The sequence below is a fragment of the Lepidochelys kempii genome, chromosome 16, assembly GCF_965140265.1.
Source record: "Lepidochelys kempii isolate rLepKem1 chromosome 16, rLepKem1.hap2, whole genome shotgun sequence".
Classification (NCBI taxonomy): domain Eukaryota; kingdom Metazoa; phylum Chordata; order Testudines; family Cheloniidae; genus Lepidochelys; species Lepidochelys kempii.
This window is the reverse complement of record NC_133271.1, coordinates 4,379,732-4,404,756: the sequence shown is the minus strand read 5'-3', so window position 1 is coordinate 4,404,756 and position 25,025 is coordinate 4,379,732. Positions and strand designations below refer to the sequence as shown.

The 25,025-nt window shown below is 43.4% G+C and overlaps 1 protein-coding gene across 12 annotated transcripts in view; it reads right to left on the bottom strand.

Moving 5' to 3' along the window:
• The window catches only part of PNPLA7 (patatin like domain 7, lysophospholipase), a 439,100-nt gene that overhangs the window by 266,401 nt on the left and 147,674 nt on the right, over positions 1–25,025 (bottom strand). For all 12 annotated transcript variants that reach the window (XR_012155226.1, XR_012155225.1, XM_073314045.1 and 9 more), the window contains 2 exons: positions 21,940–22,017; positions 20,022–20,227 (listed from right to left, as the gene is read on the bottom strand). Coding sequence is in view for 10 of the 12 variants with exons in the window: in XM_073314045.1 (XP_073170146.1) it covers positions 20,022–20,227; positions 21,940–22,017 (284 nt within the window). In the remaining 2 variants the exon portion in view is untranslated. The remainder of the gene's footprint in view (positions 1–20,021; positions 20,228–21,939; positions 22,018–25,025) is intronic.

Here is a 25,025-nt window from a genome sequence, read left to right as displayed (position 1 = left end):
AATCCAGATCTCCATTCCCAGTTCCCTAGTTTTATAGCTAGAACATGCTTCCTTATCACCTTTTTGCATTATATACTGAGTGTTGTTTCTTTGGTTTCCCTTAATTCATACAGAAAAACAACAAAATTGAATAAACTTGCAAAGACCTCCTGAATGTCCCCACGAAAACAACTTCAAAGGGAGGGAGATTGGGGGAGAGGGACTTTATAATGGTTTCTGAAACCCCAGGGAAGAATGGGTAATTATTACCAGGGGGTTCGAATATCACCCAAACATTACAAGTTGTGTGCCCCCAATATCAGCTTGTTCACTCACCACCAGTAACAATTCCTAGGAGTGGAGTTTGACAAATTAAACTTTCCATGGTTTTCATTATCCTACCTGTGTATCTTCCCTTCCAACCCTGTATTATAGGATTTGTCTTTCAAAATCTGTCGCTCTGAGGGCTTCCCTTTACCCCAACTTTTCCTTCCCTGATGATATGCCCTGACCCTACACGCAGACCCAGTTTCCAGCAAAAGCTCTGCTGTTAAGCATTACTCCACTTCCAAAACCAGGTCACTTTGTTCACCTATGAAAACAGAGGAACTCTTTTGTGCTCTCATTGCTACATCTAGCCTCCACCCACACACTTGAGTACAGTTCAGTTTAAGGTTGAAGCACAGGTGCTGGTGTGACAGATTTTTGTTACTAATTTGCCTGAGGCATCAGGTGATTAGGCTGAGGACGCAGGATTGTTAGGGGAGGAGATGACGGAACACACCAAGTAACCGAGTTTTAAAGCTTTATTAATAAAATAATAAAACAACAGCGGAGAGTGCTGGGGATTTTATTCCCCACGTTACTTAAAGGACAGAAGAAAGTGTTAGTATCCCAAGCCCCAACCCACTTTTATACTTACACCCGCACTACCCGAGGCTGGCCAAGCCTGGGTGTAATGTAAGAAGAAGAGGGGGAGGGGTGGACGGGAGCTTTTAACCCGGGCACGGGTTATTTAGGGTCCGCTATTGATTTTTTACTTGCTTTAGCTTTGGGGAGGGTTTTTAAGTCCCTGGGGCTTGGGGGGCAGGGCTTTTGATTTTTAAGCTTTGTGTACCAGTTTAAACCGGCCATTCGTGGCTTTTTTAAACACATATTAGCTTTAGGGCGGTGAGACGCTTATTATTATTTTTTGCTGACCTTGTTGTTTTACTTTTTTTGTGGTCCCTGCAATTTTGTTCAGCAACGCTCCTTTCTCACAACTGGTCGGGGGGGTGGACTCCCCCCCTTCTGTCTTGGCATGTATCAGAGTATGTGCAATGTCCTTGGGCTGAAGTCAGCTCCTTACTTCGGGTTTAGCTGGAACATCTAGTTAACCCGTTCCTTCCTCCTTTCCTCCCCCTTCGGCCTTTCACCGCCTGTAAAGAAACCTTTTGTTCCGCATTTATACCTGTAACCCTTCCCGAAATTCTTTCCAATACATACAACAGCATTAGCAACATATGAGGCTGGTGTTTACCCAGGAGACCCCCTGGAGGGGGGCAGCCATCTTGTGACAGTCTCCCTCTTGACCCCGAATCAACATTTTATTATGAGGGGTCACCATTTAGGTTTTTACCCTTTTTTTGACATGGTGGCTAGTGTCACCATTGGCCTTTTACACAAGCAGCAATATAGCACAAACAGAATTGTTAGGGCGAGAACAATTGCATACACTAGCCAGTAGTGGCTTTTGGCTTCATTAGTAACATGGCATAACATGTCCCCCTATTGGCATAGATGCCCCATCCAGATAGCTGTAGCAAAGGCAGCTTTTGTTAGATTAAACGTGTGCTGCAACATGGTAAAGGATGAGGCATTTGTTTGGAATATGGATAGTTGTTCCTCGGTGTAAGTCAAGGGCAGGAAAACATTGGGTGTAATTTATGAAAAATTAAACATAACAGTTACAGATATTGACCATATTTTGCATAACCGCGGGCCAATGCATTGACAAATTTTGGGTCTGCGAGTGTAACAGCAAATTAAGGGACACCCTGGGGTAGGTGGTCCTTCAAACACATGCAGAGGTATTGGTAAACACATGGGCCTTAGTGGGGGCATATCCCGATGCCTCCCCTTCCCAGCAGATGTGTTGACCCACCTCGTAAAAGTGGCCTGGCATTGCCTTTTTTTAATATATTATTTGAAGGGCCTTTATAGGCCATAATTTCCAGGTATTTCCCTTTGCAATTTATATGTGCTGATAGTTGGGAAGATGTAGTCAGCACATATTGTTTAGCCATGTCATTTTGGGGAGCCACCTCCCACATGTCACAACGGTCCACCCAATTCCAGATAATATGTGATGCCACATTCCCAGGATGCTAAGCCACAACTGCTCCCCCCCGCCAATGAATAATTGACCTTTTATTTTTTATTATGGTTAATTTTGAACAGTGGTAAAATCAATAAAGGAGGACAAAAGCATCAGACACCCAAGAATTCCCACAGACGTGCCACCATACATACATTGTACCACACTGACACATTTTGCAGGCCCGAAGCAGCAAGAGCAGTTCCACCTGTTTGGGGTGTCCTTGGGCTCTTGCTATTACTGCCTTGTTTTGTTAACAAAGCAAGAGAGAAAGAAAGAGACCACCACAAATGTGCGTATTGGGGAAACTGAGGCCTGGATGAAAAACTTTCTAAATTATTAGTTGTTTTGTTACAGACCTTTTTGGCTTTTGTTATGGATGTTGTTTGCTTGATTTAGAAGGTTACAACAACAATATTACATTTTGAGATTAGTAACTGCTATTGCTTGCCAAAGGGCTTTTTATTTTACTTTTATTTTAGGCCAGCACAGGAAGAACAGGGTTTGTTTTCATGGGATCCAGGGGAGGTTTGGGGCCACCCACCACATACTTTGCCGTGGCCCTGCTGTGTCTATCCGGCCTGTGCACTGTTTTTAAGGCACCTTCCCTTTAGCCTTTTACCACGCTATGGCTTGGGCCCCATTAGCAGCTCGAGCCAGGGAGAGCCTTTGGAGGTATTTTTTGTTTTTAGCATTATAATTATTTAGATAATTTTATGGATTGCTGGAAACCCGGACGGTCCAGGCAGGTGGCTGGTCCACAACCGAAGCCCACGACGCTATGACCAGAAACATAGGGAGAAACATGTTTTGAGCTCATTGGCCTGCGCCCATTTTAGTTTGCCGGGTAGCTGAAGATGGTACACTACCGGGGAGATGCGATTTACAATGGGGTACGGACACACCCACTTGACGTTTAGAGTGTGGGCCGCCTTCCCCAGCTTTTGCAACATTACTGTATTTTTAATTTGCCATCCGCAGATGACTTTAACAATGATTTTTTTTACATTTGGCTTTTTTTTTTTTTTTTAAATTTAAAAGCTGCCTTTATGGCTTTGCTCTTACATAGCTCCTCCCTCAACTGGGCAAAGCTGAGACTTTTTTGGTTGTGGCAAACGGTAAATGTGATTATTGGTAAACACAGTATTTATATTATATTTATATTTGTTTATTAACAGGTTGCTAACATTTTTATTTTAAAAAAAATTTTTTTTAGGAATTAATACATACATATTGCCCATTATATAGTACTTTAGTTTTATTATTTAATTTATTTTATATATAGGATATTAGTGAAATGTTTTTACTACAGGGCTTTGGAGCAACAGGCAAGGACAAGCACACCCCCTTTTGAGAAGTCCACTCACCTGGTGTTTAATAGCCTTCCTTTCTCCCCAGCCCACTGGCTCAAGGTCTGGGGTAGCCAGAAGGATTTTATGTGCCATATGAGGAGAGGGCTAACTTTTTATATTTTTGCTTTTAGAGCTTGTTGGTGTGTGTTTTTAATAATATTTTTTTTTATTTAAAAGGTCTAGCTTTATTATGCCAGAAAAATACTGCATTTATTTGTATTGATAAGTATTAAACAGTAATTTTTTGCTTTGCTTTAGCAAGTGTATTAAAACCTTAGTGTTTTTTTATATAACCCAAAACATTTTGTGTTTTAAGGTGGATAAAGCAGTATTTGCATTTTAGTACATCCCATGTGCAATAGCAGTATGATTTTTTATTTTTATTTGTTTACGTATTAGGCTGTTTTGTAGCTGGGACAGAGAGTTTAATTTATTTTTAGGTTTACAGTATTTATAATTTTTGCTTTAAAACTAATTTTTTTTAATATGGTGTCTGCTACCTGAGGAGGTTTTTTTACAGCATTTGGTACACAACACTGCTAGCAACAAGACAAGACAAAACATGGAACACAAAACGTAATTTTTATTGTAACAGTAGATTCATGGTATTTTGGGTGGCTTTTTAGCTGGCTTTACCCCTTTGGGGGTGCCAGCTTATTGCTTAAATATAAATATATATATATATACACACACACACTTTATAAATACCCTTCCTGGTTGCAGGCAAAACAGAAGAATTACTCCCATATTTTCCTGTTTTTATTTTATAGGCAGGCCAGGTTTTAATGGCTTTTATCTTTATTAGTTCGGTAATTTGCATTAACACAGATGCTTTTTGGCTTGCTTTTGGATTCAAAGCCATTAGCAGCTTAGAGACTCTGTCTTAAAAAGGACACGATCAACTTTTACCAGAGTTTTGATTACTTTTAATTTTTAACTTTTGCTTTTAAAACACACAGCGATTTAAAAGAAAACACAGCCTATTGTGGCTCCCTTTGGCGCCCTAATAGGATTTTAATTAAGTAGTATAATATGTTGTTTGCATTTTTTTTTATCCCTTTTATAATATACATTGGGGAAAATGCACATTTTTTTATAATTTAATTTTCATAACATTAGCCATATTAATTTTTATATAAGGTGTAACTGGTTTTTTTGTGCTTATAGAATTTTTATGTATTTTTAGCAAAGTGACATTTTGATTACACAGAGCCATTTTAAGGCTTAGTGTGGGGCACTTTTTTTTTTTTAAAGAGCTTTTTATTTGCTATTTTGTTACCAAAAAGCAAAATTAAAGTCTTTTTTTATTTTTTTGACTTTGACAGCCCTGCTGCAGTCAGAACTGGTTTTCATTTAAAAACATTTTAAATTTTGTAAAGCATTGAGTTACCTTAAGGGTTAAATGCTAAATACCAAAGTTAAACAACACTAGTTACCTGTGTCTGGCAAAAAGTGGTTTTTGGTTTTGCAACTTTGAATGAAAGATTTAAATGGATTTTAGTGGTATTATTTAAAATTTAATTTATTTTTAACCTATAAAACAAAGATTATACACACCAGGAGTGGTTTTTTTAAGCAAAATTTGACTAGCTCGTTTATAGTCAAATGGTTTTACTTAGATAGTCTTTTTACCTGGATTATTTACAGACATTCCTTTAGAAAAAAGGCCCATTTTTCCTTCAGAATGGCTGCAAAGAAACCAAGAACTTTCTTTTTAATACTTTTACAATGTTTAACTGCTTAATTCCCTCCAGCCTCTGCAGAGTTAACTTTTTACCTTTTTAAAAATTTGCTAATTTTTTAAATGATATTTTAATTAATTTAGATTTTATTATTTTAAATATTATTTTGGGGGGTTGAATTTTTTATGTTTGCACTTTTTATTTTTGCTATTATGCCCGTAGGGCTTTTAACCTGTTTTTAAATTTTTTTTTATTTGTTGCCCGCCTGCTTTTTTAGCCGAACCGTTCCTTTTCATGGGTGCAGGTTTTGTTCCACTACCAATTTAGCAAGGGGGGTAGGCTCCTTAACTAGCCCCCACCTCTCCTGGTCCCTTTCCTCTTCATAATTACCCCATGGGGTGCTTTTTTTTTTTGCAATTGGGGGGGTGTACATATGACCTTTTTCCCCTTTACCACTGGACCTCTCCTCGGTCTTAATGAGGGGTGCAACAAGGTTCCACCCAAAATTGAGGATTCTTACAAAGGGAGAGATTAAAGCCCTTACAAGGGTCACCCGATTCATCCCCCATGAGGCTTGCCACCTGGACTGAACGTACGGCCAACTGATGTTTTAACTGTTTGATTTTTTTTTTTTTATGGCGGGCACACTGCCGTTGCGGTGTATGCTGAGCACAAATGGTCAAATTTTTGACAAGCCCCTGAAGGACCAGTACTTGCTTAGCCATTGTTTCCAGACAGGTGCATTCTGCTTTTTCCGCCTGGAAGTCTTGTCTTAAGGCCTGCAACTTATTCTGGACATAGGCTTGGGTTGCCGCCTGGTTAGTAATTTGCACTTTCAGTTGCTCAATTTCCACTAGCTGTCGGTACACAGCTCTTCCCTTCTCCCTAATTCCTCTTTCTGCCCCCAACAACATTTGATACCACATGGCTGCCGCAGTCCATATCAATCCCACAGCTGGCCCTAGATTTTTACCCTTCTGCTTTTTATACCTGGCATACAGGTCTAACAAATCCTGCCAAGTATGCACGCTTCTTTGGAGCTCCGCCACAGAACCCCAGGGATTGTATTCCACTTTGGTGAGAGCCCTCTCCAACCGGGAGAGGTTCTTATCCCCCCTTTGAAAGAGGCAACAGGGTCCTGTCCCTTGTTGCTGCCTCCCCCGTGGCCCCAAGCACCAGGGGCAGTGGGGCCTCAGCCCTCGGACCGCCCACTCCACCCCTTCCCCCAAGTCCCCACCCTTCACCCACCTCTTCTTCCCCCCTTCCTTCCCCTTTACTCCGCACACAGCGTCCTCGCTTCTCCCCCTTCCCTCCCCTGCCTCCTACCCGTGGCAATCAGCTGGCTTGCGGCATTAAGGAGGGAGGGAGGGAGGGAGGAGCGAGGACATGGCGCGCGAGCTCCTCCTCCCTCCCCTGCCTCTTGAACACCACAAGCCAGCTTATTGCTGCGGGCAGGAGGCAGGAAAGGGAGGGAGGGAAGAGCGCTGCATCCTTGCTCCTCTCCCCACCCTCCTGCCCACGGCAATCAGCTGGCTTGCAATGTTCAGGGGGCAGGAGGGTGTGGGAAGGAGTGAGGACTTGGCACACAGCCTCCCTCCTCCCTGCAGCAATCAGCTGGTTTGTGGCGTTCAGGAGGCAGGGGAGGGAGGGGGAGCCTGCACACCGAGTCCTCGCTCCTCCCCCCTCCCTTCTGAATGCTGCAAGCCAGCTGATTGCTGCGGGCAGGAAGCGGGGGGAGGCACTGATCCGTGGGGTCTGCCGGCGGGCGGGAGGCGCTGTGAGGTGGGGGTGTAGGGGAACTGATAGGGGGCTGCCAGCTGTGGAGAAAGCAGGCAGCCAAATGATGTTATAGCGAAGCATTGCACAACTTTAAATGGAGAAAGTTCTGTAATTGAACAGGGACATAAGATCGAAACAACATTAAACAAGAGGATGTTAAGTGGGGAGTTACTATATCAGACTGTGTGCAATGACCTTGGGCTGGAGTCAGCTCCTTATCTTCGTGTTTAGCTGAAACATCAAGTTAACCCGTTCCTTTCTCCTTTCCTCCCCCTTCGGCCTTTCGGCGCCTGTAAAGAAACCTTTTGTTCTGCATTTATACCTTTTACCCTTCCCAAAATTCTTTCCAATACATACAACAGCATTAGTATATGAGGTGGGGGGGCAGCCATCTTGTGATCAGTAACAGTTCCTAGGAGTGGAGTTTGACAAATTAAACTTTCCATGGTTTTCATTATCCTACCTGTGTATCTTCCCTTCCAACCCTGTATTATAGGATTTGTCTTTCAAAATCTGTCGCTCTGAGGGCTTCCCCCTACCCCAGCTTTTCCTTCCCTGATGATATGCCCTGACCCTACACACAGACCCAGTTTCCAGCAAAATATTTGCTATTAAGCATTACTCCACTTCCAAAACCAGGCCACTTTGTTCACTTATGAAAATAGACGAATTCTTCTGTGCTATCATTGCTACATCAAGCCTTCACCCACACACTTGAGTACGGTTCAGTTTAAAGTTGAATCACAGGCGCTGGCTCTAGGGGTGCTGTCACACCCCCTGGCTTGAACTGGTTTCTGTCATATACATGGTTTACAGTTCATTCCAACAGGGATGAAAGAGATTTAGGCCCAATGTTCATTTAGCCCTTGGCCTCTCTACTTATGCTGCCCAGAAGGTGAAACCTGCTGTCAAATGAGGTGGCGGTTTGGGGGATATGATTACCCATTTGCCTGTACCTGGGTCACTTAAAATAGCTATGATCTATGAACAATCTGGTGTATGAGGGTGCTTTACCAATCACATATGCCATCCTCTCACCTTTTTCTGCCCTGCCCCATCACTTCTTTGGGTCACCTTGTCTTCAGGTTAACAGACTTAAGATGTCCACTTCTGGCTATTTAATGGGGATGTTAAGAAGCATATGTTTCCATTATTTGAATATTGTGTTTGTTTTTCTGGATTTATCTCCCCATCAAAAAGACAATGAAAATTATATAAGAAGGAAAGCTGCTCTGAACACTCTGGACAGCCACAGAATAAAAAACATTTACTGACAAGAATATTTATTTGGGGGATGGGTAGAAGGTCTGAGCTAGCATTATGGGAGCCCACAGTCAGCCTGAAAACACACTGTCTACTCTGTTTTAATAATATGTCAACCGCCACAAGAACTTTACAGGAAAACACAAAACCATGAAAGCAGAATTACATCTGATTGCCAATCTCTTCCACTAGGTTCCTGTGCAGGGAGCCTTGTTTTGAGCAAGCTGGCCAGCATTTGTAACAGCACAGCAACCAGCGGCATTGGTATCACGGAGCCCAAGAACAGCACCTGCCCCTCTCCTTGGAAAGAAAAGTTACTTGTTGTATGGGGGGGAAAGTGGCAGAGTGCTGAATCTGCGACAGTGTGTAATTTCAGGGAGGTTATACCAAGTACAACATTTACACACCACTACGATGTTTGAGGGCACCCACTACTAATTTAACACAATGGAAGGCAGAATAGGTCCATTTCAGTTGTGTCCTCTCAAAATTTCTTACTTCCGCTGTACAGTTTAGAACAATGTCCAATACCACGCTTTACAGGGTGTGGGGACAGGGAAGGGGTGTTAGCACAACAGGAAGAAACCCACTTATAATCAAATGTAAGAAAAGAAAGGCGTATTTCTCCCCTTCCCAAAATCATCACAGTCTTTGAGACTCCCTCACTGGCATCTGGAAAGCAAAGAGCCAAATGCCTGCTACTCCAGAGGCCTGGTTTTTGGTAAAGATTCCTGTATTCTTCATCAGCAAACCAAGAAAATGTAGCTATGAAAGTTCTCGGCAAACTGTCTGTGAAAGGCTGGGACTGCCATATAATTCCTCTCTCGAGTGTTCACACCCAGCCTCACTGGCAGTGCACTTTTAAGCACAGTATCTCTGCTCCTTTGGCAGTCACATATCATCAGACTCCAAACTGAGGTTTACTGGTGAAGAGAATGTGACAGAGCATTCCAGAGCCTGTACCCCCTTCCCTCCCTCCTGCCCCAGGAGATTCTGGCGACAAGTTGATTACACTGTTCATCAAGAGAAACACAGGTTTCGGAGTAAGCACCCTGCATTTAGCATGTCAATTTGGTGAACAGAGTATTTAGGGGAAACTATATAATCAGCTCATGTCATTCCTATGCTTAATCTCCCCATTTACACAGTGTTTAGTAGTTCAAGCACCAGGCAATAGCTCCCTGCTCCAAGGTATTAGTGAGGGGAACGTAACCCACTGCCCAGCACCCTAGGCCACATATTTCCAAACACTAGGCTGTTATTACATTACATGTAATAATAATGTTATTACATTATTACATTGTTTGCCTGAGGGCAATCTTTTAGTGTCACTTCTCCACAGCGAACCTTGGCAGTATTTGCCCAATGTGAAGTGACACCAGGAGAAAAGAATGATTGGAGAGATTCCAAGATAAGTCACAAGAGAGGAAAACACCTTACATAACTGTTGTTCTTCAAGATGTGTTGCACATGTCCTTCCATTCTTAGAGTAACCACACCCTGTGCACAGTCATCTAATTTTTCCCCACAGTGGTACCCACTGGGGCAGCTGGAGCACACTTGGAGTGCTGGTATAAAGGGCCCAGGCACCCCAGAACCCCCTCAGTTCCTTCTTCCCGGACAACTCCAATGCAGAGGATTAAGAGGGTGGATCGTGGAATGCACATGTGTGACATCTTAAATAATATTACAGAAGGTTAGTACTGTACCTGTTTTTCTTCAAGTGATTGCACATATGGACTTACGCATTAAATGTTGCCAATCTTGTTGAATGCTCAGTTACTGTGCTCCATGGGAAAATCCCAGCCAGATCACAACATACACAATTATTGGAGGCTATCCACGATGCAATTTTCTGTGAAGAGATTGGGAGGCCCTTCCTCCTGTCTGCAATGGTCATGAATAGTTAGGTTGACAAATGGAGCTGTTCAGTCCTGTCTGTAGAATGTCAAAGCCCTTCTACCATCCAGGGTGTGCAGGCGTTGCTCCTCTCTATTGGAAAGTGGCTTTGGGTGAAACATAGGAAAGTAAATCAACTGGTGAATATGAAAGTTAGAGATCACCTTCAAGAGACGTCTCAGATGAGGGTGCAGATATACTTTGTCCTTAAAGAAAATTGTGTAAGGAGATTTCAACAGCAGACCGCACAGCTCAGCCACTCTCCTGGCTGAAGTGATAGATGTAATAAGGAGCCACGTGGCTAAAGACTCAAACGAAGCCCCATTAGTTTTGACAAAACTAAGTCCAAGTCCCAGGGAGGAACAGGTTCCTTTATCTGTAGGTACAACCTTTCCAGGTTTACAAAACCTTACAAAAGTTCATTGTCATAGTATTAGAAAATACAGAACAGTTGTCCACATTAGGATGGAAATATTGCTGCCAAATAGACCTTGATAGAACTAGCTGGCAGTGACTGATGTTTTAGGTGAAACATATCAAGGATATATCTGTGTAGGAGTGGAACAGAAGGGGAAAGTGTAACAGAGTTTGTTCGATCAGGGTAGTAGGAAAGCGTCTCTGATGGAATCCGGACTATGATCTTGTGGGGAACAAACTGATGGCATTTCCTGTTGGCTTTGGTTGTGAACTGGTCTACCTAGGGATTCCCCCACTGCTGGAAAATGCACCTGGCTACATCCAAGCAGAGACTACTCATGGTGACTCATAACCCATCTGCTTAGGTGGTCTTCAAGCTTGTTCTGGTCAGGTAAGAGGCTTTGAGATTGAACTGGCAATGCAAAAGTTCCATAGGTGAACTGCCTCTTCACAAAGTGGTGATGAGCAAGCTCTTCCTGCCTGTTGAGGTAAAACGTTGCCTCTGCTTTATCTGTGAGAACAAACAAGATTTCTCTCTTGATCTGAGATAAGAAAGCCTGAAAGGCTAGGTGGACAGCCCTTACCTCCCTGAAACTGATATGTAGAGACTGGTCCCATGAGGACCATAAACGCTGAGTTTCAAGGGGACTGAGATGTGCCCCCAACCCCAGGGAAGACATGTCCATCACCAATGTCAGCAAAGATTGAGGGAGGACAAAGGCAACGCCTGCACATACACTGACTGGGTCTGTCTGCCAATCTAGAGAAGTCAATATTCAAGAGGGAACATTCAGCACAAAGTTCAGATGGCAACAACTTGGCAAATAAATGCAGGTCAGACAATTGAGTCCTGAGACGAGGTCTGAGCAGTTGTGACTGGGTGAGCCTTGAGATCTGCAACCAGTGATCACATTGTTTGGAACCTTGAGTCCGGAGGTAAAGCTCTGGCTTGAGCAGAATCCAGTACTGCTCCTTTAATTCTGTCCTCCGAACTGGACAAAGTTGATAGTGTGAAAAAGTTCCTTCTCTACCTTGGTGGGTCTTGCACTTATAGGCAGATTTGCTCCCCTTGAAGCTTCACAGCAGCCATTAGTTTGGCAGTTTTTGTGAACCCACAGTCCAGGTCAATTCCTCCTGTGTCTGACCAGGAGTTGAGAGGTTTGGGGGGAACCCGGGCCCGCCTTCTCCTCCAGGTTCCAGCCCAGGGCCCTGTGAACTGCAGCTGTCTAGACTGCCTCCTGGAACAGCTGCACAACAGCTACAACTCCCTGGGCTACCTCCCCATGGTCTCCTCCCAACACCTTCTTTATCATCACCGCAGGATCTTCCTCCTGGTGTCTGATAATGCTTGTACTCTTCAGTCCTCCAACAGTATGCGTTTTCACTCTCAGCTCCTAGCTCCTTACAAGCGCACCACAAACTAAAGTGAGCTCCTTTTTGAACCCAGGTTAGCCCTGATTAGCCTGCCTTAATTGATTCTAGCAGCTTCTTGATTGACTGCAGGTGTTCTAATCAGCCTGTCTGTCTTAATTGTCTCCAGAAGGTTCCTGATTGTTCTGGAACCTTCCCTGTTAAACCTTACCCAGGGAAAAGGGACCTACTTAACCTGGGGCTAATATATCTGCCTTCTATTACTCTCCTGTAGCCATCTGGCCCGACCCTGTCACAATCGTTAGACCCAGAGCTCCAAAAGCTGACTGGATGAGAGATATCCTTGCCAGTACCTAAGCCCTGGAACAGCCTGTAACTATCCAGTCATACAAGAAATGGTAGGCTTGTACTCCTGGCCTCCTTAGGAAAGCAGCTATCACTGTCAGACATTTTGTGGAAACTTGGGGAGATGCTGTCAGGCCAAAAGGCAGAACAGTGAGCTGCTGATGAGAGCGTTTCACTACCAACCTGAGATACTTTCTATGACCTTAATAAATCACCACATGAAAGTAGGCACCTTTTAAGTCGAGGGCAGCATTCCAGTCTCCAGGGAGGGAATAATGGAAGCCAGGGTGACTATGCAAAACTATTTTTTTGATATATCTGATGAGCTGGCACAGGTCTAAAATTGGCAAGTGACCCTTTGCTTTTGGGATTACAAAATAACAGGAGAGAACCCCTTCCCTCTGTTAAACTGAACCCTTTCCCTCTCCCACCAAAAAGAGAGTCTGAACCTCCTGGAGGAGGAGCTCCTCATGAGAGTAGTCCCTAAAGAGGGATGGGAGGGAAGGGGGAGAGGAGCAGAAATAAATTGGAGGGTATATCTCACTTCCACAGTGCTTAATACTCATTAGTCTGAAGTAATCTGGGACAAAGCACTGAGGAAGCGGGAAAGACAGTTTGCAAACACCGGAGAGATAGAATCTGGCATCCTGGAAACTGGTATGGCACCCTCAACTGACTCCAAAATGCCTATTTAGCGCTCCTCGGTATCTGGATGGAGCAGGCATTGACATAGATGCAGGAGGAGGAGGTGGCCTGTGTCTATAACCTCTACTCTTCTTTCTTTGTAAGTCCTGATGAGGAGCAGGGGCAGAGTATCAGTGGTCTGCTGCAGGCAAAAATGTTTCCTGGACAGGGCCAGAGTATACAACACCAAAGACTTTAAAGTCAGCATAGAATCTTTCAATCCATAGAGCTTAGAATCTGTTTGCCCTGAAAAAAGTGAAGACCCTTCAAAGGACAGGTCTTGAATTGTTTGTTGGACATCATGTGGAAGCCCCAACGACCACAGCCAAGAGCTCCTGTACATGGAAACCACAGAAGCCAGGGTCCTAGCAGTCTACTACACATGTAGTCCAACATGCAGTGAAGTTCTCACTATGAATTTCCCCTCATCAACTAAAGAAAATTCCTGTCCAGTGTCCTCCAGCAACATGTCCTTAAACTTTAACATGGAGTCCCAAATATTACAATGTCCCAAAAGGTTTGTTGGTTGGCAATTTTGAGTTGCAACACTGCAATAGAATAAGCCTTTCCACCCAGTAAATCTATTGTTTTTTAGCTTTTCCTTTGATTTGGAAATTGCCACCTGTTGGCCCTGTCGTTCCCTTCCACTGGCCACTGACTCCACCAAACAATCCTGGGGCGGGGGGACGGGACATAATATTAACATTTGGTCCTTTTCTGAGAAGGGAGGAAGGGACAAAGGAGCCTGCCAGAGTGGCTTCATGAGCTCCAGAATTGCTTCATTAACAGGTAAAGACACTTGCAATGGCCTGGTTGTGGCCAAAATGTCACTATGGCGATGGGAGGACTCCTTAACTTCCTCTACCTGGATCCCCAAACCTGAGGTAATCTTCTTCAATCCTTGGTGAGCTCTATAATCATCGGGAGGGGGTGAAATGCCCCATGAGGAAACTGTCTCATTAGAAGAGGAGGAGAATGAAGCCAGCACAGGCTGAGGATGCCCCTCCTCTGCTAGCTATCCAGCAGGCTCTTCCTGAACTACCTCTTCTGCTCAGCATCAGGACCTGTAACAGGCTCAGAAACAGGTAGTGCCTAGAGAGCAGACTCCCCATGCCTCTCCAAGGACACAGAGCAGGACCTGGAAACTGGGAAAATTCCCACAAGTTCCAGAAGGGCCACTGGACCAGCAGTGAGCCCCAGTGACTCCCTGGTCACATGCTCTTTTCCATTCCAGCTGTAGGATCTCGAGGCAACCCAGGGTAGTAATGCCTAGGTGGGGTAGCATGACTGGCTCTGAGGCTGGGAAACATAGGAGGCCATCTCTGATGCAGAGGCGTCTGAATCACACTCGGCTGACCACGCAGGGGCTGCTCTCAATGGTACCAGAGACTAGTGCGTAGAGCAGCCAATATTGCAGGCTTCCCTTTCAATGCACCGATGGGCATGAAGTCTAAGGCACAGGAGACTCTCACTGCACTGAGTTCTGCACAGACAATACTGGCGACCCTCTGTCTGCCATTACCAGAAGCACAGTCTTCTGCACTACCAGGGACATCAGTACCGATAGGCTCAGCATATCTCTTGCTGACACAAAAGCCTTTGATATGGTCTTGAGTCATTGCAGTATTGCAGACATAGAAGGCACCCCTCCAGCTACCAGACTCTATGATACCTGCCCTGGTACCAGAGCCAGTGATGCCTGTTTCAGTGCTACCAGAGACGAAAAGTGCTTTGGTTCCGGCTGCACTCTACTCTCCTCCCCATGCTTAGAAGATTCTGGAGCCAGCAACCTTCCTCTCTTGGCAGTATGTCTAGAGGTCTTATGGCTCTTCTGAGACATTGGGGACAGCAATTGGTGCTGGGTCTCAGGCAGCATAGGAGGTGCACTCCTAACTGATGCCAAAGCACTCTGTGCCAAGTCAGGATGGCTAGAGTCTGATAGAGATCTCAGGGCTGCCTCCATGAGCAAAACATTTAGCTTGGCTTCTCTGGCATTTTTTGTCCTTGGCTTAAAATATTTGCAAATTTGACAACAAACCTGAATATGAGCTTCCCCCAACTGCTTTAAGCAGCTTGAGTGTGGGTTGCTCATGGGCACTGGCCGAGCACAAGAGACGCAGAGCTTGAAGCCCAGGGACCATGTAACAGAAACCCCAGAAGTGTTGACCAAAAAGGAAACTAATCCTACTCTACTCTAATAACTAAGTACTAATCAACTAGAAAACTATTTACAAGAAATTTCCATGAGCACACTGACAGCAGCTGCTAATGCAAGCCAAGCAATTCCTTCTTATCACCCATGACAGTCATCAGAACTGAAGAAGTTCTGGGGCGCTTGTGCCATTTATACTGGCTTGCAAGGGCACACTATGGTAGAGGGAACTTGAGTTGCCCCAATAGGTACCACTGAGAGATGGAAATTTACAAGTAGAATCACTCGAAGAAGAACTTAAGGCAGTGGTTGTAGATGGAGCATTCAGCAAGTTTCAGCAATAGCTAGAGTGGCAGGGGGATTGAGGATTGATATTTTAGGGACAGTGGAGGCAAGTGTATTTGTATACTGGAGGGAAAGAAGCAAGAGGACAAGGACAGGTAAAACGAGGAGGACGAGGAAAAGGCTGTGAGTAGGGAACAGGGATGCCAAGAGAGGACTGGGGTCACGGAGCAGCTGGAGGGGTTTCAAAGAGAAAAACAAGTGCAAAATCTGCCAGTGAAAGGGAGAGGGAGGAAGGAGTGTTGCGGAATTGTGATGGCCCTTATCATAGAATCACAGAATATCGGGGTTAGAAGGGACCTCAGGAGGTCATCTAGTTCAACCCCCTGCTCAAAGCAGGACCAATCCCCAACTAAATCATCCCTCCCCATCTCCTCCTGGTGCATGGGGGAGGGAAATCAGAAAAATCTTGCATGGAGGGCACAGGAAGGAGTCAGAGATTGCACATGTGATAGGGATTGCGAGCTGGGGATTCAATGACAATGGAGAGGCAGTGCTGTTCAGCCAGCGATACAGTAGAACTAAAGAAGGAAAGAACAATTTTGCAGCAGAGGACATCCATGTTGTCTTGAGACTCTCTCCAGTGACAGTCACTGACATGAGAGCAGGTGTGGTGAAAGCTGAAGCTGGCAATGAGGCAGGTTTAGGGTTTTGGAACAGACATTTGGGGGGAAGGAGAAGGAAGGAATCATTTGGGGGGAAGGAGGTGAAGGAATCAAGTGTAGAGAGAGCAGAGTGCAGTGAACTAACAATGGAGTCTACGGAGGCGGAGGAGAGGGAACAATAAAGGAGTTGAGAGCGGTGGAGAATAAGAGATTAGATCACTGAAGTGTTAGTAGAGGGGAAAGAGGCAATAAGGAAGAAGTGATGGGGTAGCATTTGGAGAGAGTCACCACTCCTGAGAGATCAGGAAAGGAACACTTGAGCTAAGGTAAGGTCAAGCAAGTGGCCACTTTGGCATGTAGGAGAGGTTGAAAGTCAAAAGAGAAAATGCAGGCAAAGAGGAGGAACAGCTTATGGGTCAGAGGGGGCATCTGCATGAAATTTGAAGTCACCAAGTATGATGGGGGGGACTATGGGGAGAGGAATAAAAAAAGTTAGGTGTCAAAATCAGAGAGGGTAGGGGAGATGGAGACGACAGCTATCTGGGGAGGGACAGCAGAGGAGTATATAATTGAACGTGATTTGAACAAGGAGATATAGTATAAAGAATGGGGTAGAAACTACAACATCTGTTGGAAAACTATTATATAAATTGATGGTGCACTATCACCGAGGGCATTGTGTTCAGTTCTCTTATTTGGAGGTAGGGTAAAGAGATCACAGAAATAGGAGCCTAGAGACAAAATTGGTTAGAAGCATGGAGAGACTAAAGATAGGGAGCGTTTAGAGAGGAGATAAAAAGAGGCAGCAGAGGTATGCAAAATAATGAATGGTCTAGGGAACATAAGCCAGAAAAATTCCCACTTACACGCTCTCAGTCAAGAACTAGGGGACATTCCACTAAAAACTGAAAGCTCAAGCTCACCATGACTCAATTGAAAAGTTCAAGCTCAGCTCAAGCTTATCATGGCTAAAATAGCTCAATCTCCCCACCACCAAGTCCTCTCCACTAATGCTGTTCTCAATCACTGTGGACAAAATCACCATCCTGCCTGTCACTCAAGCTCATAACTTGGGGTTTATCTTCGACTCAAGGTCCTCACATCCGGGCTATATCTAAATTTACTGATTCTTTATGCAAAACATTTCTGAGATACGGCCTTTCTTAACCATCTACATGACTAAAACGCTCATCATCTTGCATCTTGATAATGGCAACAACCTTTTCTCTGACCTTGACAAATGCAATCTTGCCTCGCTCATATCTATTCAGAATGCTGCTGCAAAAATAATATTCCCAGCTCATTGCTTTAACCATGTTACCCTTCTCTTTGCATCCCTCCACAGATTCCCTTTCCTTCATCATAGCAAACATAAGCTACCTGCCTTCACTTCTAAGGCCTTTCCCAGGCTATTCCCATCCTATCTATCAGCTCTCATTCTGTTCGACTCCAACTTCCAGTTGGTCCATGATGCCAGCCTCCATCACCACTTGTTAAATTTTCTAACAAGCCCCTTCATGTTTTCTCCCACACTGCCTTTCTCCCACACTCCCCAGAAACACCAGCAAAACTAATTCATTATCTCCTTCAAAACCCTCCTCAAATCTGTCCTTTACCATGAAAAGTTGGCTAGAAAGTTGGCTAGATTGTCGGGCTCAATGGGTAGTGATCAATGGTTCCATGTCTAGTTGGCAGCCGGTGTCAAGTGGAGTGCCCCAGGGGTCAGTCCTGGGGCCGATTTTGTTCAATATCTTCATAAATGATCTGGAGGATGGTGTGGATTGCACTCTCAGCAAATTTGCGGATGATACTAAACTGGGAGGAGTGGTAGATACGCTGGAGGGCAGGGACAGGATACAGAGGGACCTAGACAAATTGGAGGATTGGGCCAAAAGAAATCTGATGAGGTTCAACAAGGACAAGTGCTGAGTCCTGCACTTAGGACGGAAGAACCCAATGCACAGCTACAGACTAGGGACCGAATGGCTAGGCAGCAGTTCTGCGGAAAAGGACCTAGGGGTGACAGTAGACGAGAAGCTGGATATGAGTCAGCAGTGTGCCCTTGTTGCCAAGAAGGCCAATGGCATTTTGGGATGTATAAGTAGGGGCATAGCGAGCAGATCAAGGGACGTGATTGTCCCCCTCTATTCAACATTGGTGAGGCCTCATCTGGAGTACTGTGTCCAGTTTTGGGCCCCACACTACAAGAAGGAGGTGGATAAATTGGAAAGAGTCCAGCGAAGGGCAACAAAAATGATTAGGGGTCTGGAACACATGACTTATGAAGAGAGGCTGAGGGAACTGGGATTGTTTAGTCTGCGGAAGAGAAGAATGAGGTGGGATTTGATAGCTGCTTTCAACTACCTGAGAGGTGGTTCCAGAGAGGATGGTTCTAGACTATTCTCAGTGGTGGAAGAGGACAGGACAAGGAGTAATGGTCTCAAGTTGCAGTGGGGGAGGTTTAGGTTGGATATTAGGAAAAACTTTTTCACTAGGAGGGTGGTGAAACACTGGAATGCGTTGCCTAGGGAGGTGGTGGAATCTCCTTCCTTAGAAGTTTTTAAGGTTGGGCTTGACAAAGCCTTGGCTGGGATGATTTAATTGGGGATGGGTCCTGCTTTTGAGCAGGGGGTTGGACTAGATGACCTCCTGAGGTCCCTTCCAACCCTGATATTCTATGATTCTATGATCCCTACAAAACACTTGACAATGGTTAGGCCGCTGGTGTGCTGAGAAAACAGCCTGTCCTGTAGACCAAGTCTCATTGTTTCTTTGTGCTCCCCCACTGGTCTGTCTGTAGCCATCTGCTGTCTCTTGACTTATACTTAGATTGTAAGTTCTTTGGGGCAGTAGCTGTCTGTGGGTTTGTGTTTGTACAGTACCTACCACATTGGAGTCCTGGTCACAACAATACAAATAATAATGAAATAAATAAAAGACAACTAATTTTAAACGAATGAAAGGAGTTTTTTTTTAGTATGAACTATTAGAGTGAACTCACTGTCACAAAACCTCGATGATGAGATCATAGCAGGATTGATGTTTATATAGAATAATGAGAACATTTACAGGATGTTTATACAGGATAAAACACTAAGGTATATTCACCTTCATGCTTCACGGCTCATGATAACCACCAATTAACAGGGGCCAGGAAGAAACCTGCCCTATGGGCAGGTGTAGCAGGGTTCTTCTTTTGACCTACCCTATTAGTAAGTGCTGTAATCCTGCAGGGAGATACTGACTTATACCCTATGAATCATGTAGCAAGGGAGGCTCATTAACTCCACTCTGGTTAAAAAGAAGTGGGAGTGATACTCCGGTGAAATGTCTAGGACAGAGAGGTCTCTTTAGAGAAACACTACCAACATGTAAGCATGAGCTGAGGTTGGCGTTTTCCTTATTATCTGAGTTATCAGTAAAGCCAAATTCCAGGGCTAGGGTATGTCTGGACTAAATACAGGTTGTTAAAATATTGTTCAGAGGAAAAGTGGGCATTTAATCTGCTTGCAGCAGATTATTCCATCATTGAATATTACAGTTTCTTGCACCTTTCTCTGAAGTAATTGGTACTGACCCTGCTGTTGTAATAGATGTAATAAATTAGATCTGAGGTCTAACCCAGTGTGGCACTTCCTAAATTCCTACCCCAAGACATCTAGTTTGCTATTCGATGTGCTCTTGCAATAGCACATCATACTCACCTCCTCTGTGACGAAATGTGTCCAAAATACCTGTGCTTTATAGGTGGGTGTAAAAATGGAAAGCAATGCACCACTCAAAGGGGGAACTCACTCATAAAAATGGGATTTGGAAATGGACAGGAACGTGCAGTCTCGATTGGCCTTGATGGTGAAAATGAGAGGTTCCCCAGTAAGGACAGCTAGTTGGCCTACTATTTCCCCCGGATGGGTGATGAAAAGACAGGTCTCCTCCTCAGAGTCTATCTTCCGCTGGTACACATGAAGCAAACCCGAGATCACAAACTGGATGTTGACATCCTGAAAAGGACAGAGAGAGAGTCCTTCATTATAAACCCTCCTGGATTTTAAACCAACATTAATTGTAACAGTACTGCAATGACTGATGTGTTTGCTGTGGGGCTCTATGTAGCGTTAAGCACTTAGGCAATACAATAAGGCACATTCATGAATAATTAAAAGCATTTATTAATGCTGTAAACTGTTCCAGTCACAATATTGAAAATGGCTCTTCCTGACTGGGGCCATAATTGGGAGACCTCAAGAGGTAGAGATGACACAGACTTAATAGCAAAACTCTGAATAATGCTGTACTGTGACAAAACGGAATATATTAGCACTGGAAATTAGCAAAAATTTATTCCCTTAATTTGCATTTGCACACAGTTACATATTTTCAAACAAACAATCTTCTAGTATTATTACAGAACAATATTATGCGCTGAATGATATGCTTGTTGCAAAATGAACTAATATGCAAAGAAGTCCGATAGTGTATTAATAGGAGAAGGCATTCTAATAAAACTGAGTGACATACATAATGCACTGAGGGTTGGGATTTTGTAAGCAGGTTATCTGGGCATTTGTAATGCATATTTTCCCAAGAAATTGTGTGCAATATATGTATAAACTTGAAACCCAATGAGAAGGATGCTAAATTTACATTGCAACTTTAGCTATGCACTCTTCCAAACAAAACAAAACCCATAATCTGTAGCTAAGATTGCTGTTGCTATTAAAAGAGCTCCTCTCCTCTTTAATTGCAAAGGAAAAACTCAATACCATGCAAGGGAGAAAAGGGGTGGGGTGGGGGAGTTTCCCTGCTGTCTGTGTTTGCATTGCAATTCTGAGCCTCTGCACCGAGATGGCTAAGCGCCTACCAATTCCTCTTGATCTTGTTCAGCTCCCCATTCAAGAGGCAACAGAACCATAGAAATGTAGGAGTGGAAGGGACCTCAATAGGTCATCTAGTCCAGCCCTCTACACTGAGGCAGGACTAAGGATTATCTAGACCATCCCTGACAGGTGTTTGTCTAACCTCTTCTTAGAAACCTCCAGTGACAGAGATTCCAGAACCTCTCTAGATAATTTGTTCCAGTCTTATAAGTTAGGAAGATTTTTCTAATGCCTGACCCAAATCCTCCTCCCTACAATTTAAGCGCATTACTTCTTGTCCTCTCCTCAGTGGATATGGAGAACAATTGATCACCCTCTTCTTTATAACAACCTTTTATATACTTAAGTCCATTTTCATGTCCCCCCTCAGTTTTCACTTCTCCAGACTAAACAAACCCAATTTTTTAGTATTTCCTTACAGGGTTATGTTGTCTAGGCCACAGACTGCCTGATGCGCACTCTTCAACCCAACCTGTTTTAATCCAGATTATATGGCCCTCGTCACCAGAGTATCTGGGTGTTTCAGAAATGTTTTAATGAGTTTATCCTCAGAATACCCCCCTGTTAGGTTGGTCACCTATCATTCTCATTTTACAGAGGGGGGGCATGAGGCACAGAGAGGTGAAGGTAACCTGTACCGGAAGCCTGTGGCAGAGGAACTGATCCCAGAACCCCCCAAACCCAGTCCAGGGCCACTCACCTCAACTCTAGTCCGCCTTTAGTCGTACACTAAGTTCTTGACAGGACACCCACTATTTGAATAACGGGAGAGTAGTAATAATATCAAACAATTTTTAAGCAACAGGTTCACTTTTCCCTTATTGGAGGGCACTCACCTGGTCTCCCTGCCTTGATACCACAGTCCCAGCCGTAACTTGATGCAATGTTACTTTACCCTTCAGCAACAAGGGGTCCTGAGGGAAAACAAGATATACACACACACAAATTTAAACATCTGTGCAGATGCAAACTGAGGTGAAAATGAAGGCAGTATGCAATCTACTGAACAGTAAGTAAGATTATAAATCCCTGGACCTTGAAGCTATAGGTCAAGTTCACACCTTACCATTTCTCTGCCAATATACATCTTCATAGGAATAATGTAGCTCTCTGTCTTCACATGCATAGATTTAGTCGTTTCAGTGCTTTATTTAACTCCGATTTTGCCTCACTAAATATATACATTCTAGGCACTATAACTTAAGTGTATTTCTCCCACACCATACCCACTTCTATGAATATGCATTTAACACAACATTAACATTAATAGTAGTCAGTTTCAGTACTTTTGGCTAGTAAACAGCAAGCAAAAAAACTGTAGCAAGTTTTACAATGGATTACAGGTACCCTTTAAAATTTCCTCCCACGGATCTCAAAGCCCACAGCACAATACATAGGGTAAGTGCACGATTTAAAAAAATAGTTGGGGAATGCTAGCAAGAGGTCTGCACCAATTTCTATGTTTCTGCTTGCGGTTTGTACAGAGCACTGACCTGGCACCCAGGAGACCTGCATTCTATTCCCAGTTCTGTCAAAGGCTCACTGAGCAACCCCAAGTCACTTCACTTCCCTGTGTCTCAGTTTTCCAGTGGTAAAATTGGATTAGTGATACTCACCTTCATTGTAAAGCACTGAAATCTGCCAATGAAATATGCAATAGAAAAAGCTGATAATTAGAATTACTTATTCAAATGCTCTGGATTCATGTTAACTTCGCCTTTCTCAATATTTATTCTCTCAACCTACCTTGAAATGTCATCTACATGTGCTGCTATAACTGAATTGAAAGGTGGCCTCTCTCTGTTCTCCAAATGCCTCTCTCCTCCTCTGCTGAAAAGTTTCTCAGTAACCTTACACAAAACATCTTGATGAATCATAAGAAATATTCCTATGCCTCCTACTGCAACACCACAGTGGGATGGGAGGGGAGATTTTTCTTCTCTCCCTCTCTTTAGTGATGGAACAATCATAGGTGCTGTTCTAAATATCTTTACACACATAGCAGCAGACTTAACAGGTTGAGTGCAAAGATCAAACTAGGAGAGGTCTTTCAAATTAGATTGGTTCCCCTCCTTCCTAAAAAGATGCATATTAACTGAATCCTCCAATCTCTCTCCTGTCCTTTTCCTATTAGACTCAATCATGAAAAGCAGCTGCTCCCATCTCATGTTCTTTTCCCTGTAGGAACATGCCAAGCCAGGTGCCATTATTAAAGCACCCAAAAATACAGAAAGTATCAACAAAGCTGTAGGAGGCACCACTGATTCAGCCAATTACAACAGCAGAGGCTCAGAGGGACAGGTGTGTGTGCCGTTGTCACGCAGCATTGACAAATGGCTGAGCCACTCTCCTATGTTGCAAAAAGAAAAGGAGTACTTGTGGCACCTTAGAGGCTAACAAATCTATTTGAGCATAAGCTTCTGTGAGCTACAGCTCACTTCATTGGATGCATGAAGTGAGCTGTAGCTCACGAAAGCTTATGTTCAAATAAATTTGTTAGTCACTAAGGTGCCACAAGTACTCCTTTTCTTTTTGTGAATACAGACTAACACGGCTGCTACTCTGAAACCTCTTCCATGTTGCTGATTAATCTACTAGGCAGATTTTGCTAACTTTGTTCAATTGTGGCAACACCTTAATCTGAATAGTCCCACTGAAATCAGTAGGGCTATTTGCAGTATTCAAAGAGTATTCGTCGCAGGTAAGCATGGCAGAATGTGTCCCTCAATTACTATCCCTGTTGCACTAGGAAAACAAATACAGCAAGAGTGTTAACTTTTTAGTATGGTAACTGTTACTCTAACTTGCTTTGCATTTCCATTATCTGAAGAAGGAGGGTGATACATGAAAGTTTAGTTACTTCTATTTTACTGAATTAAAGCAAAGAGCTAGGTTGCTCCCTACAACTGGAGCTTGTGGAAAGATTGTCGAGGGGGGTAAAATGTTTAAACACTTCATTTCAACAGTGTTTCAATTCATTTAGATTATTTTATATTTAATATATAAAATTAAAAATGAAATTAATTAAAACAACACTATTGAAACAAAACATTTTGATGGTCCAGAATTGAAATTTTTGCAAATTTTCATTTCATGGAAAATTTTGAAAATTTAAGCTTTTTGTTCCAAATTTGAAAAAAAAAAAATTTTTTATTGAAATGTCAGAACTTCTCATGAACAGAAATTCCAGTTCCTGAAAAACTGTACTTATAACCCATCTTTATTTGTCTTTTTTATCTTTGACTACATTTGCACTATTACCACTGCTATTTAGGAACACATTGCCAGATGTTGCCTGATCTTTTTCGAAGATTAATAATATTTGTATTAATTGCCAATTGATCACAAGGTTCTAATACCAGAATCAAGCTACCTAGAACTATAACCAATGAGTTTAATATCTTGCATTTAATATCTCAGGGCGTATGGCAAGGACACTTATACTGTTGGCAAAGTAAAGCCTTCAAGATTTTTATTAAAATAAGGAATAAAGCCAGAAAAGCTACAAGTCCCATAAAAAGATAGGATTAGTACAGTATTGGGGATATCTTTGGTATTATTCTTTGCATAATCTCTTAGATTTGCATTTTTATACCCTTTCTTGAGGACCTGGTGGTAAGAGATAAAGAACCAGCCCTGTCTCTGGCATGCCAAATGAGTCCAATGGTTCAGGTTCCTCACTACCCAAGATTGATGGTAGATAACAATAGAGCTGAAGGGTCAAATGATGGATGGCTAACAATGATGGAAAACGTTTAGCCTCTACATGGTGGTTTGTCCTATTATAGGGCCTGAGCAACATCATGAATATTCATGCTTATGCTCAGCCTTCCATGGCCAAATACAGCTTCCTCACCCTATCATATTGGGGTACACTTATCCTATAGGTTAGCATATTAATTAATACATATTAATGCCATTT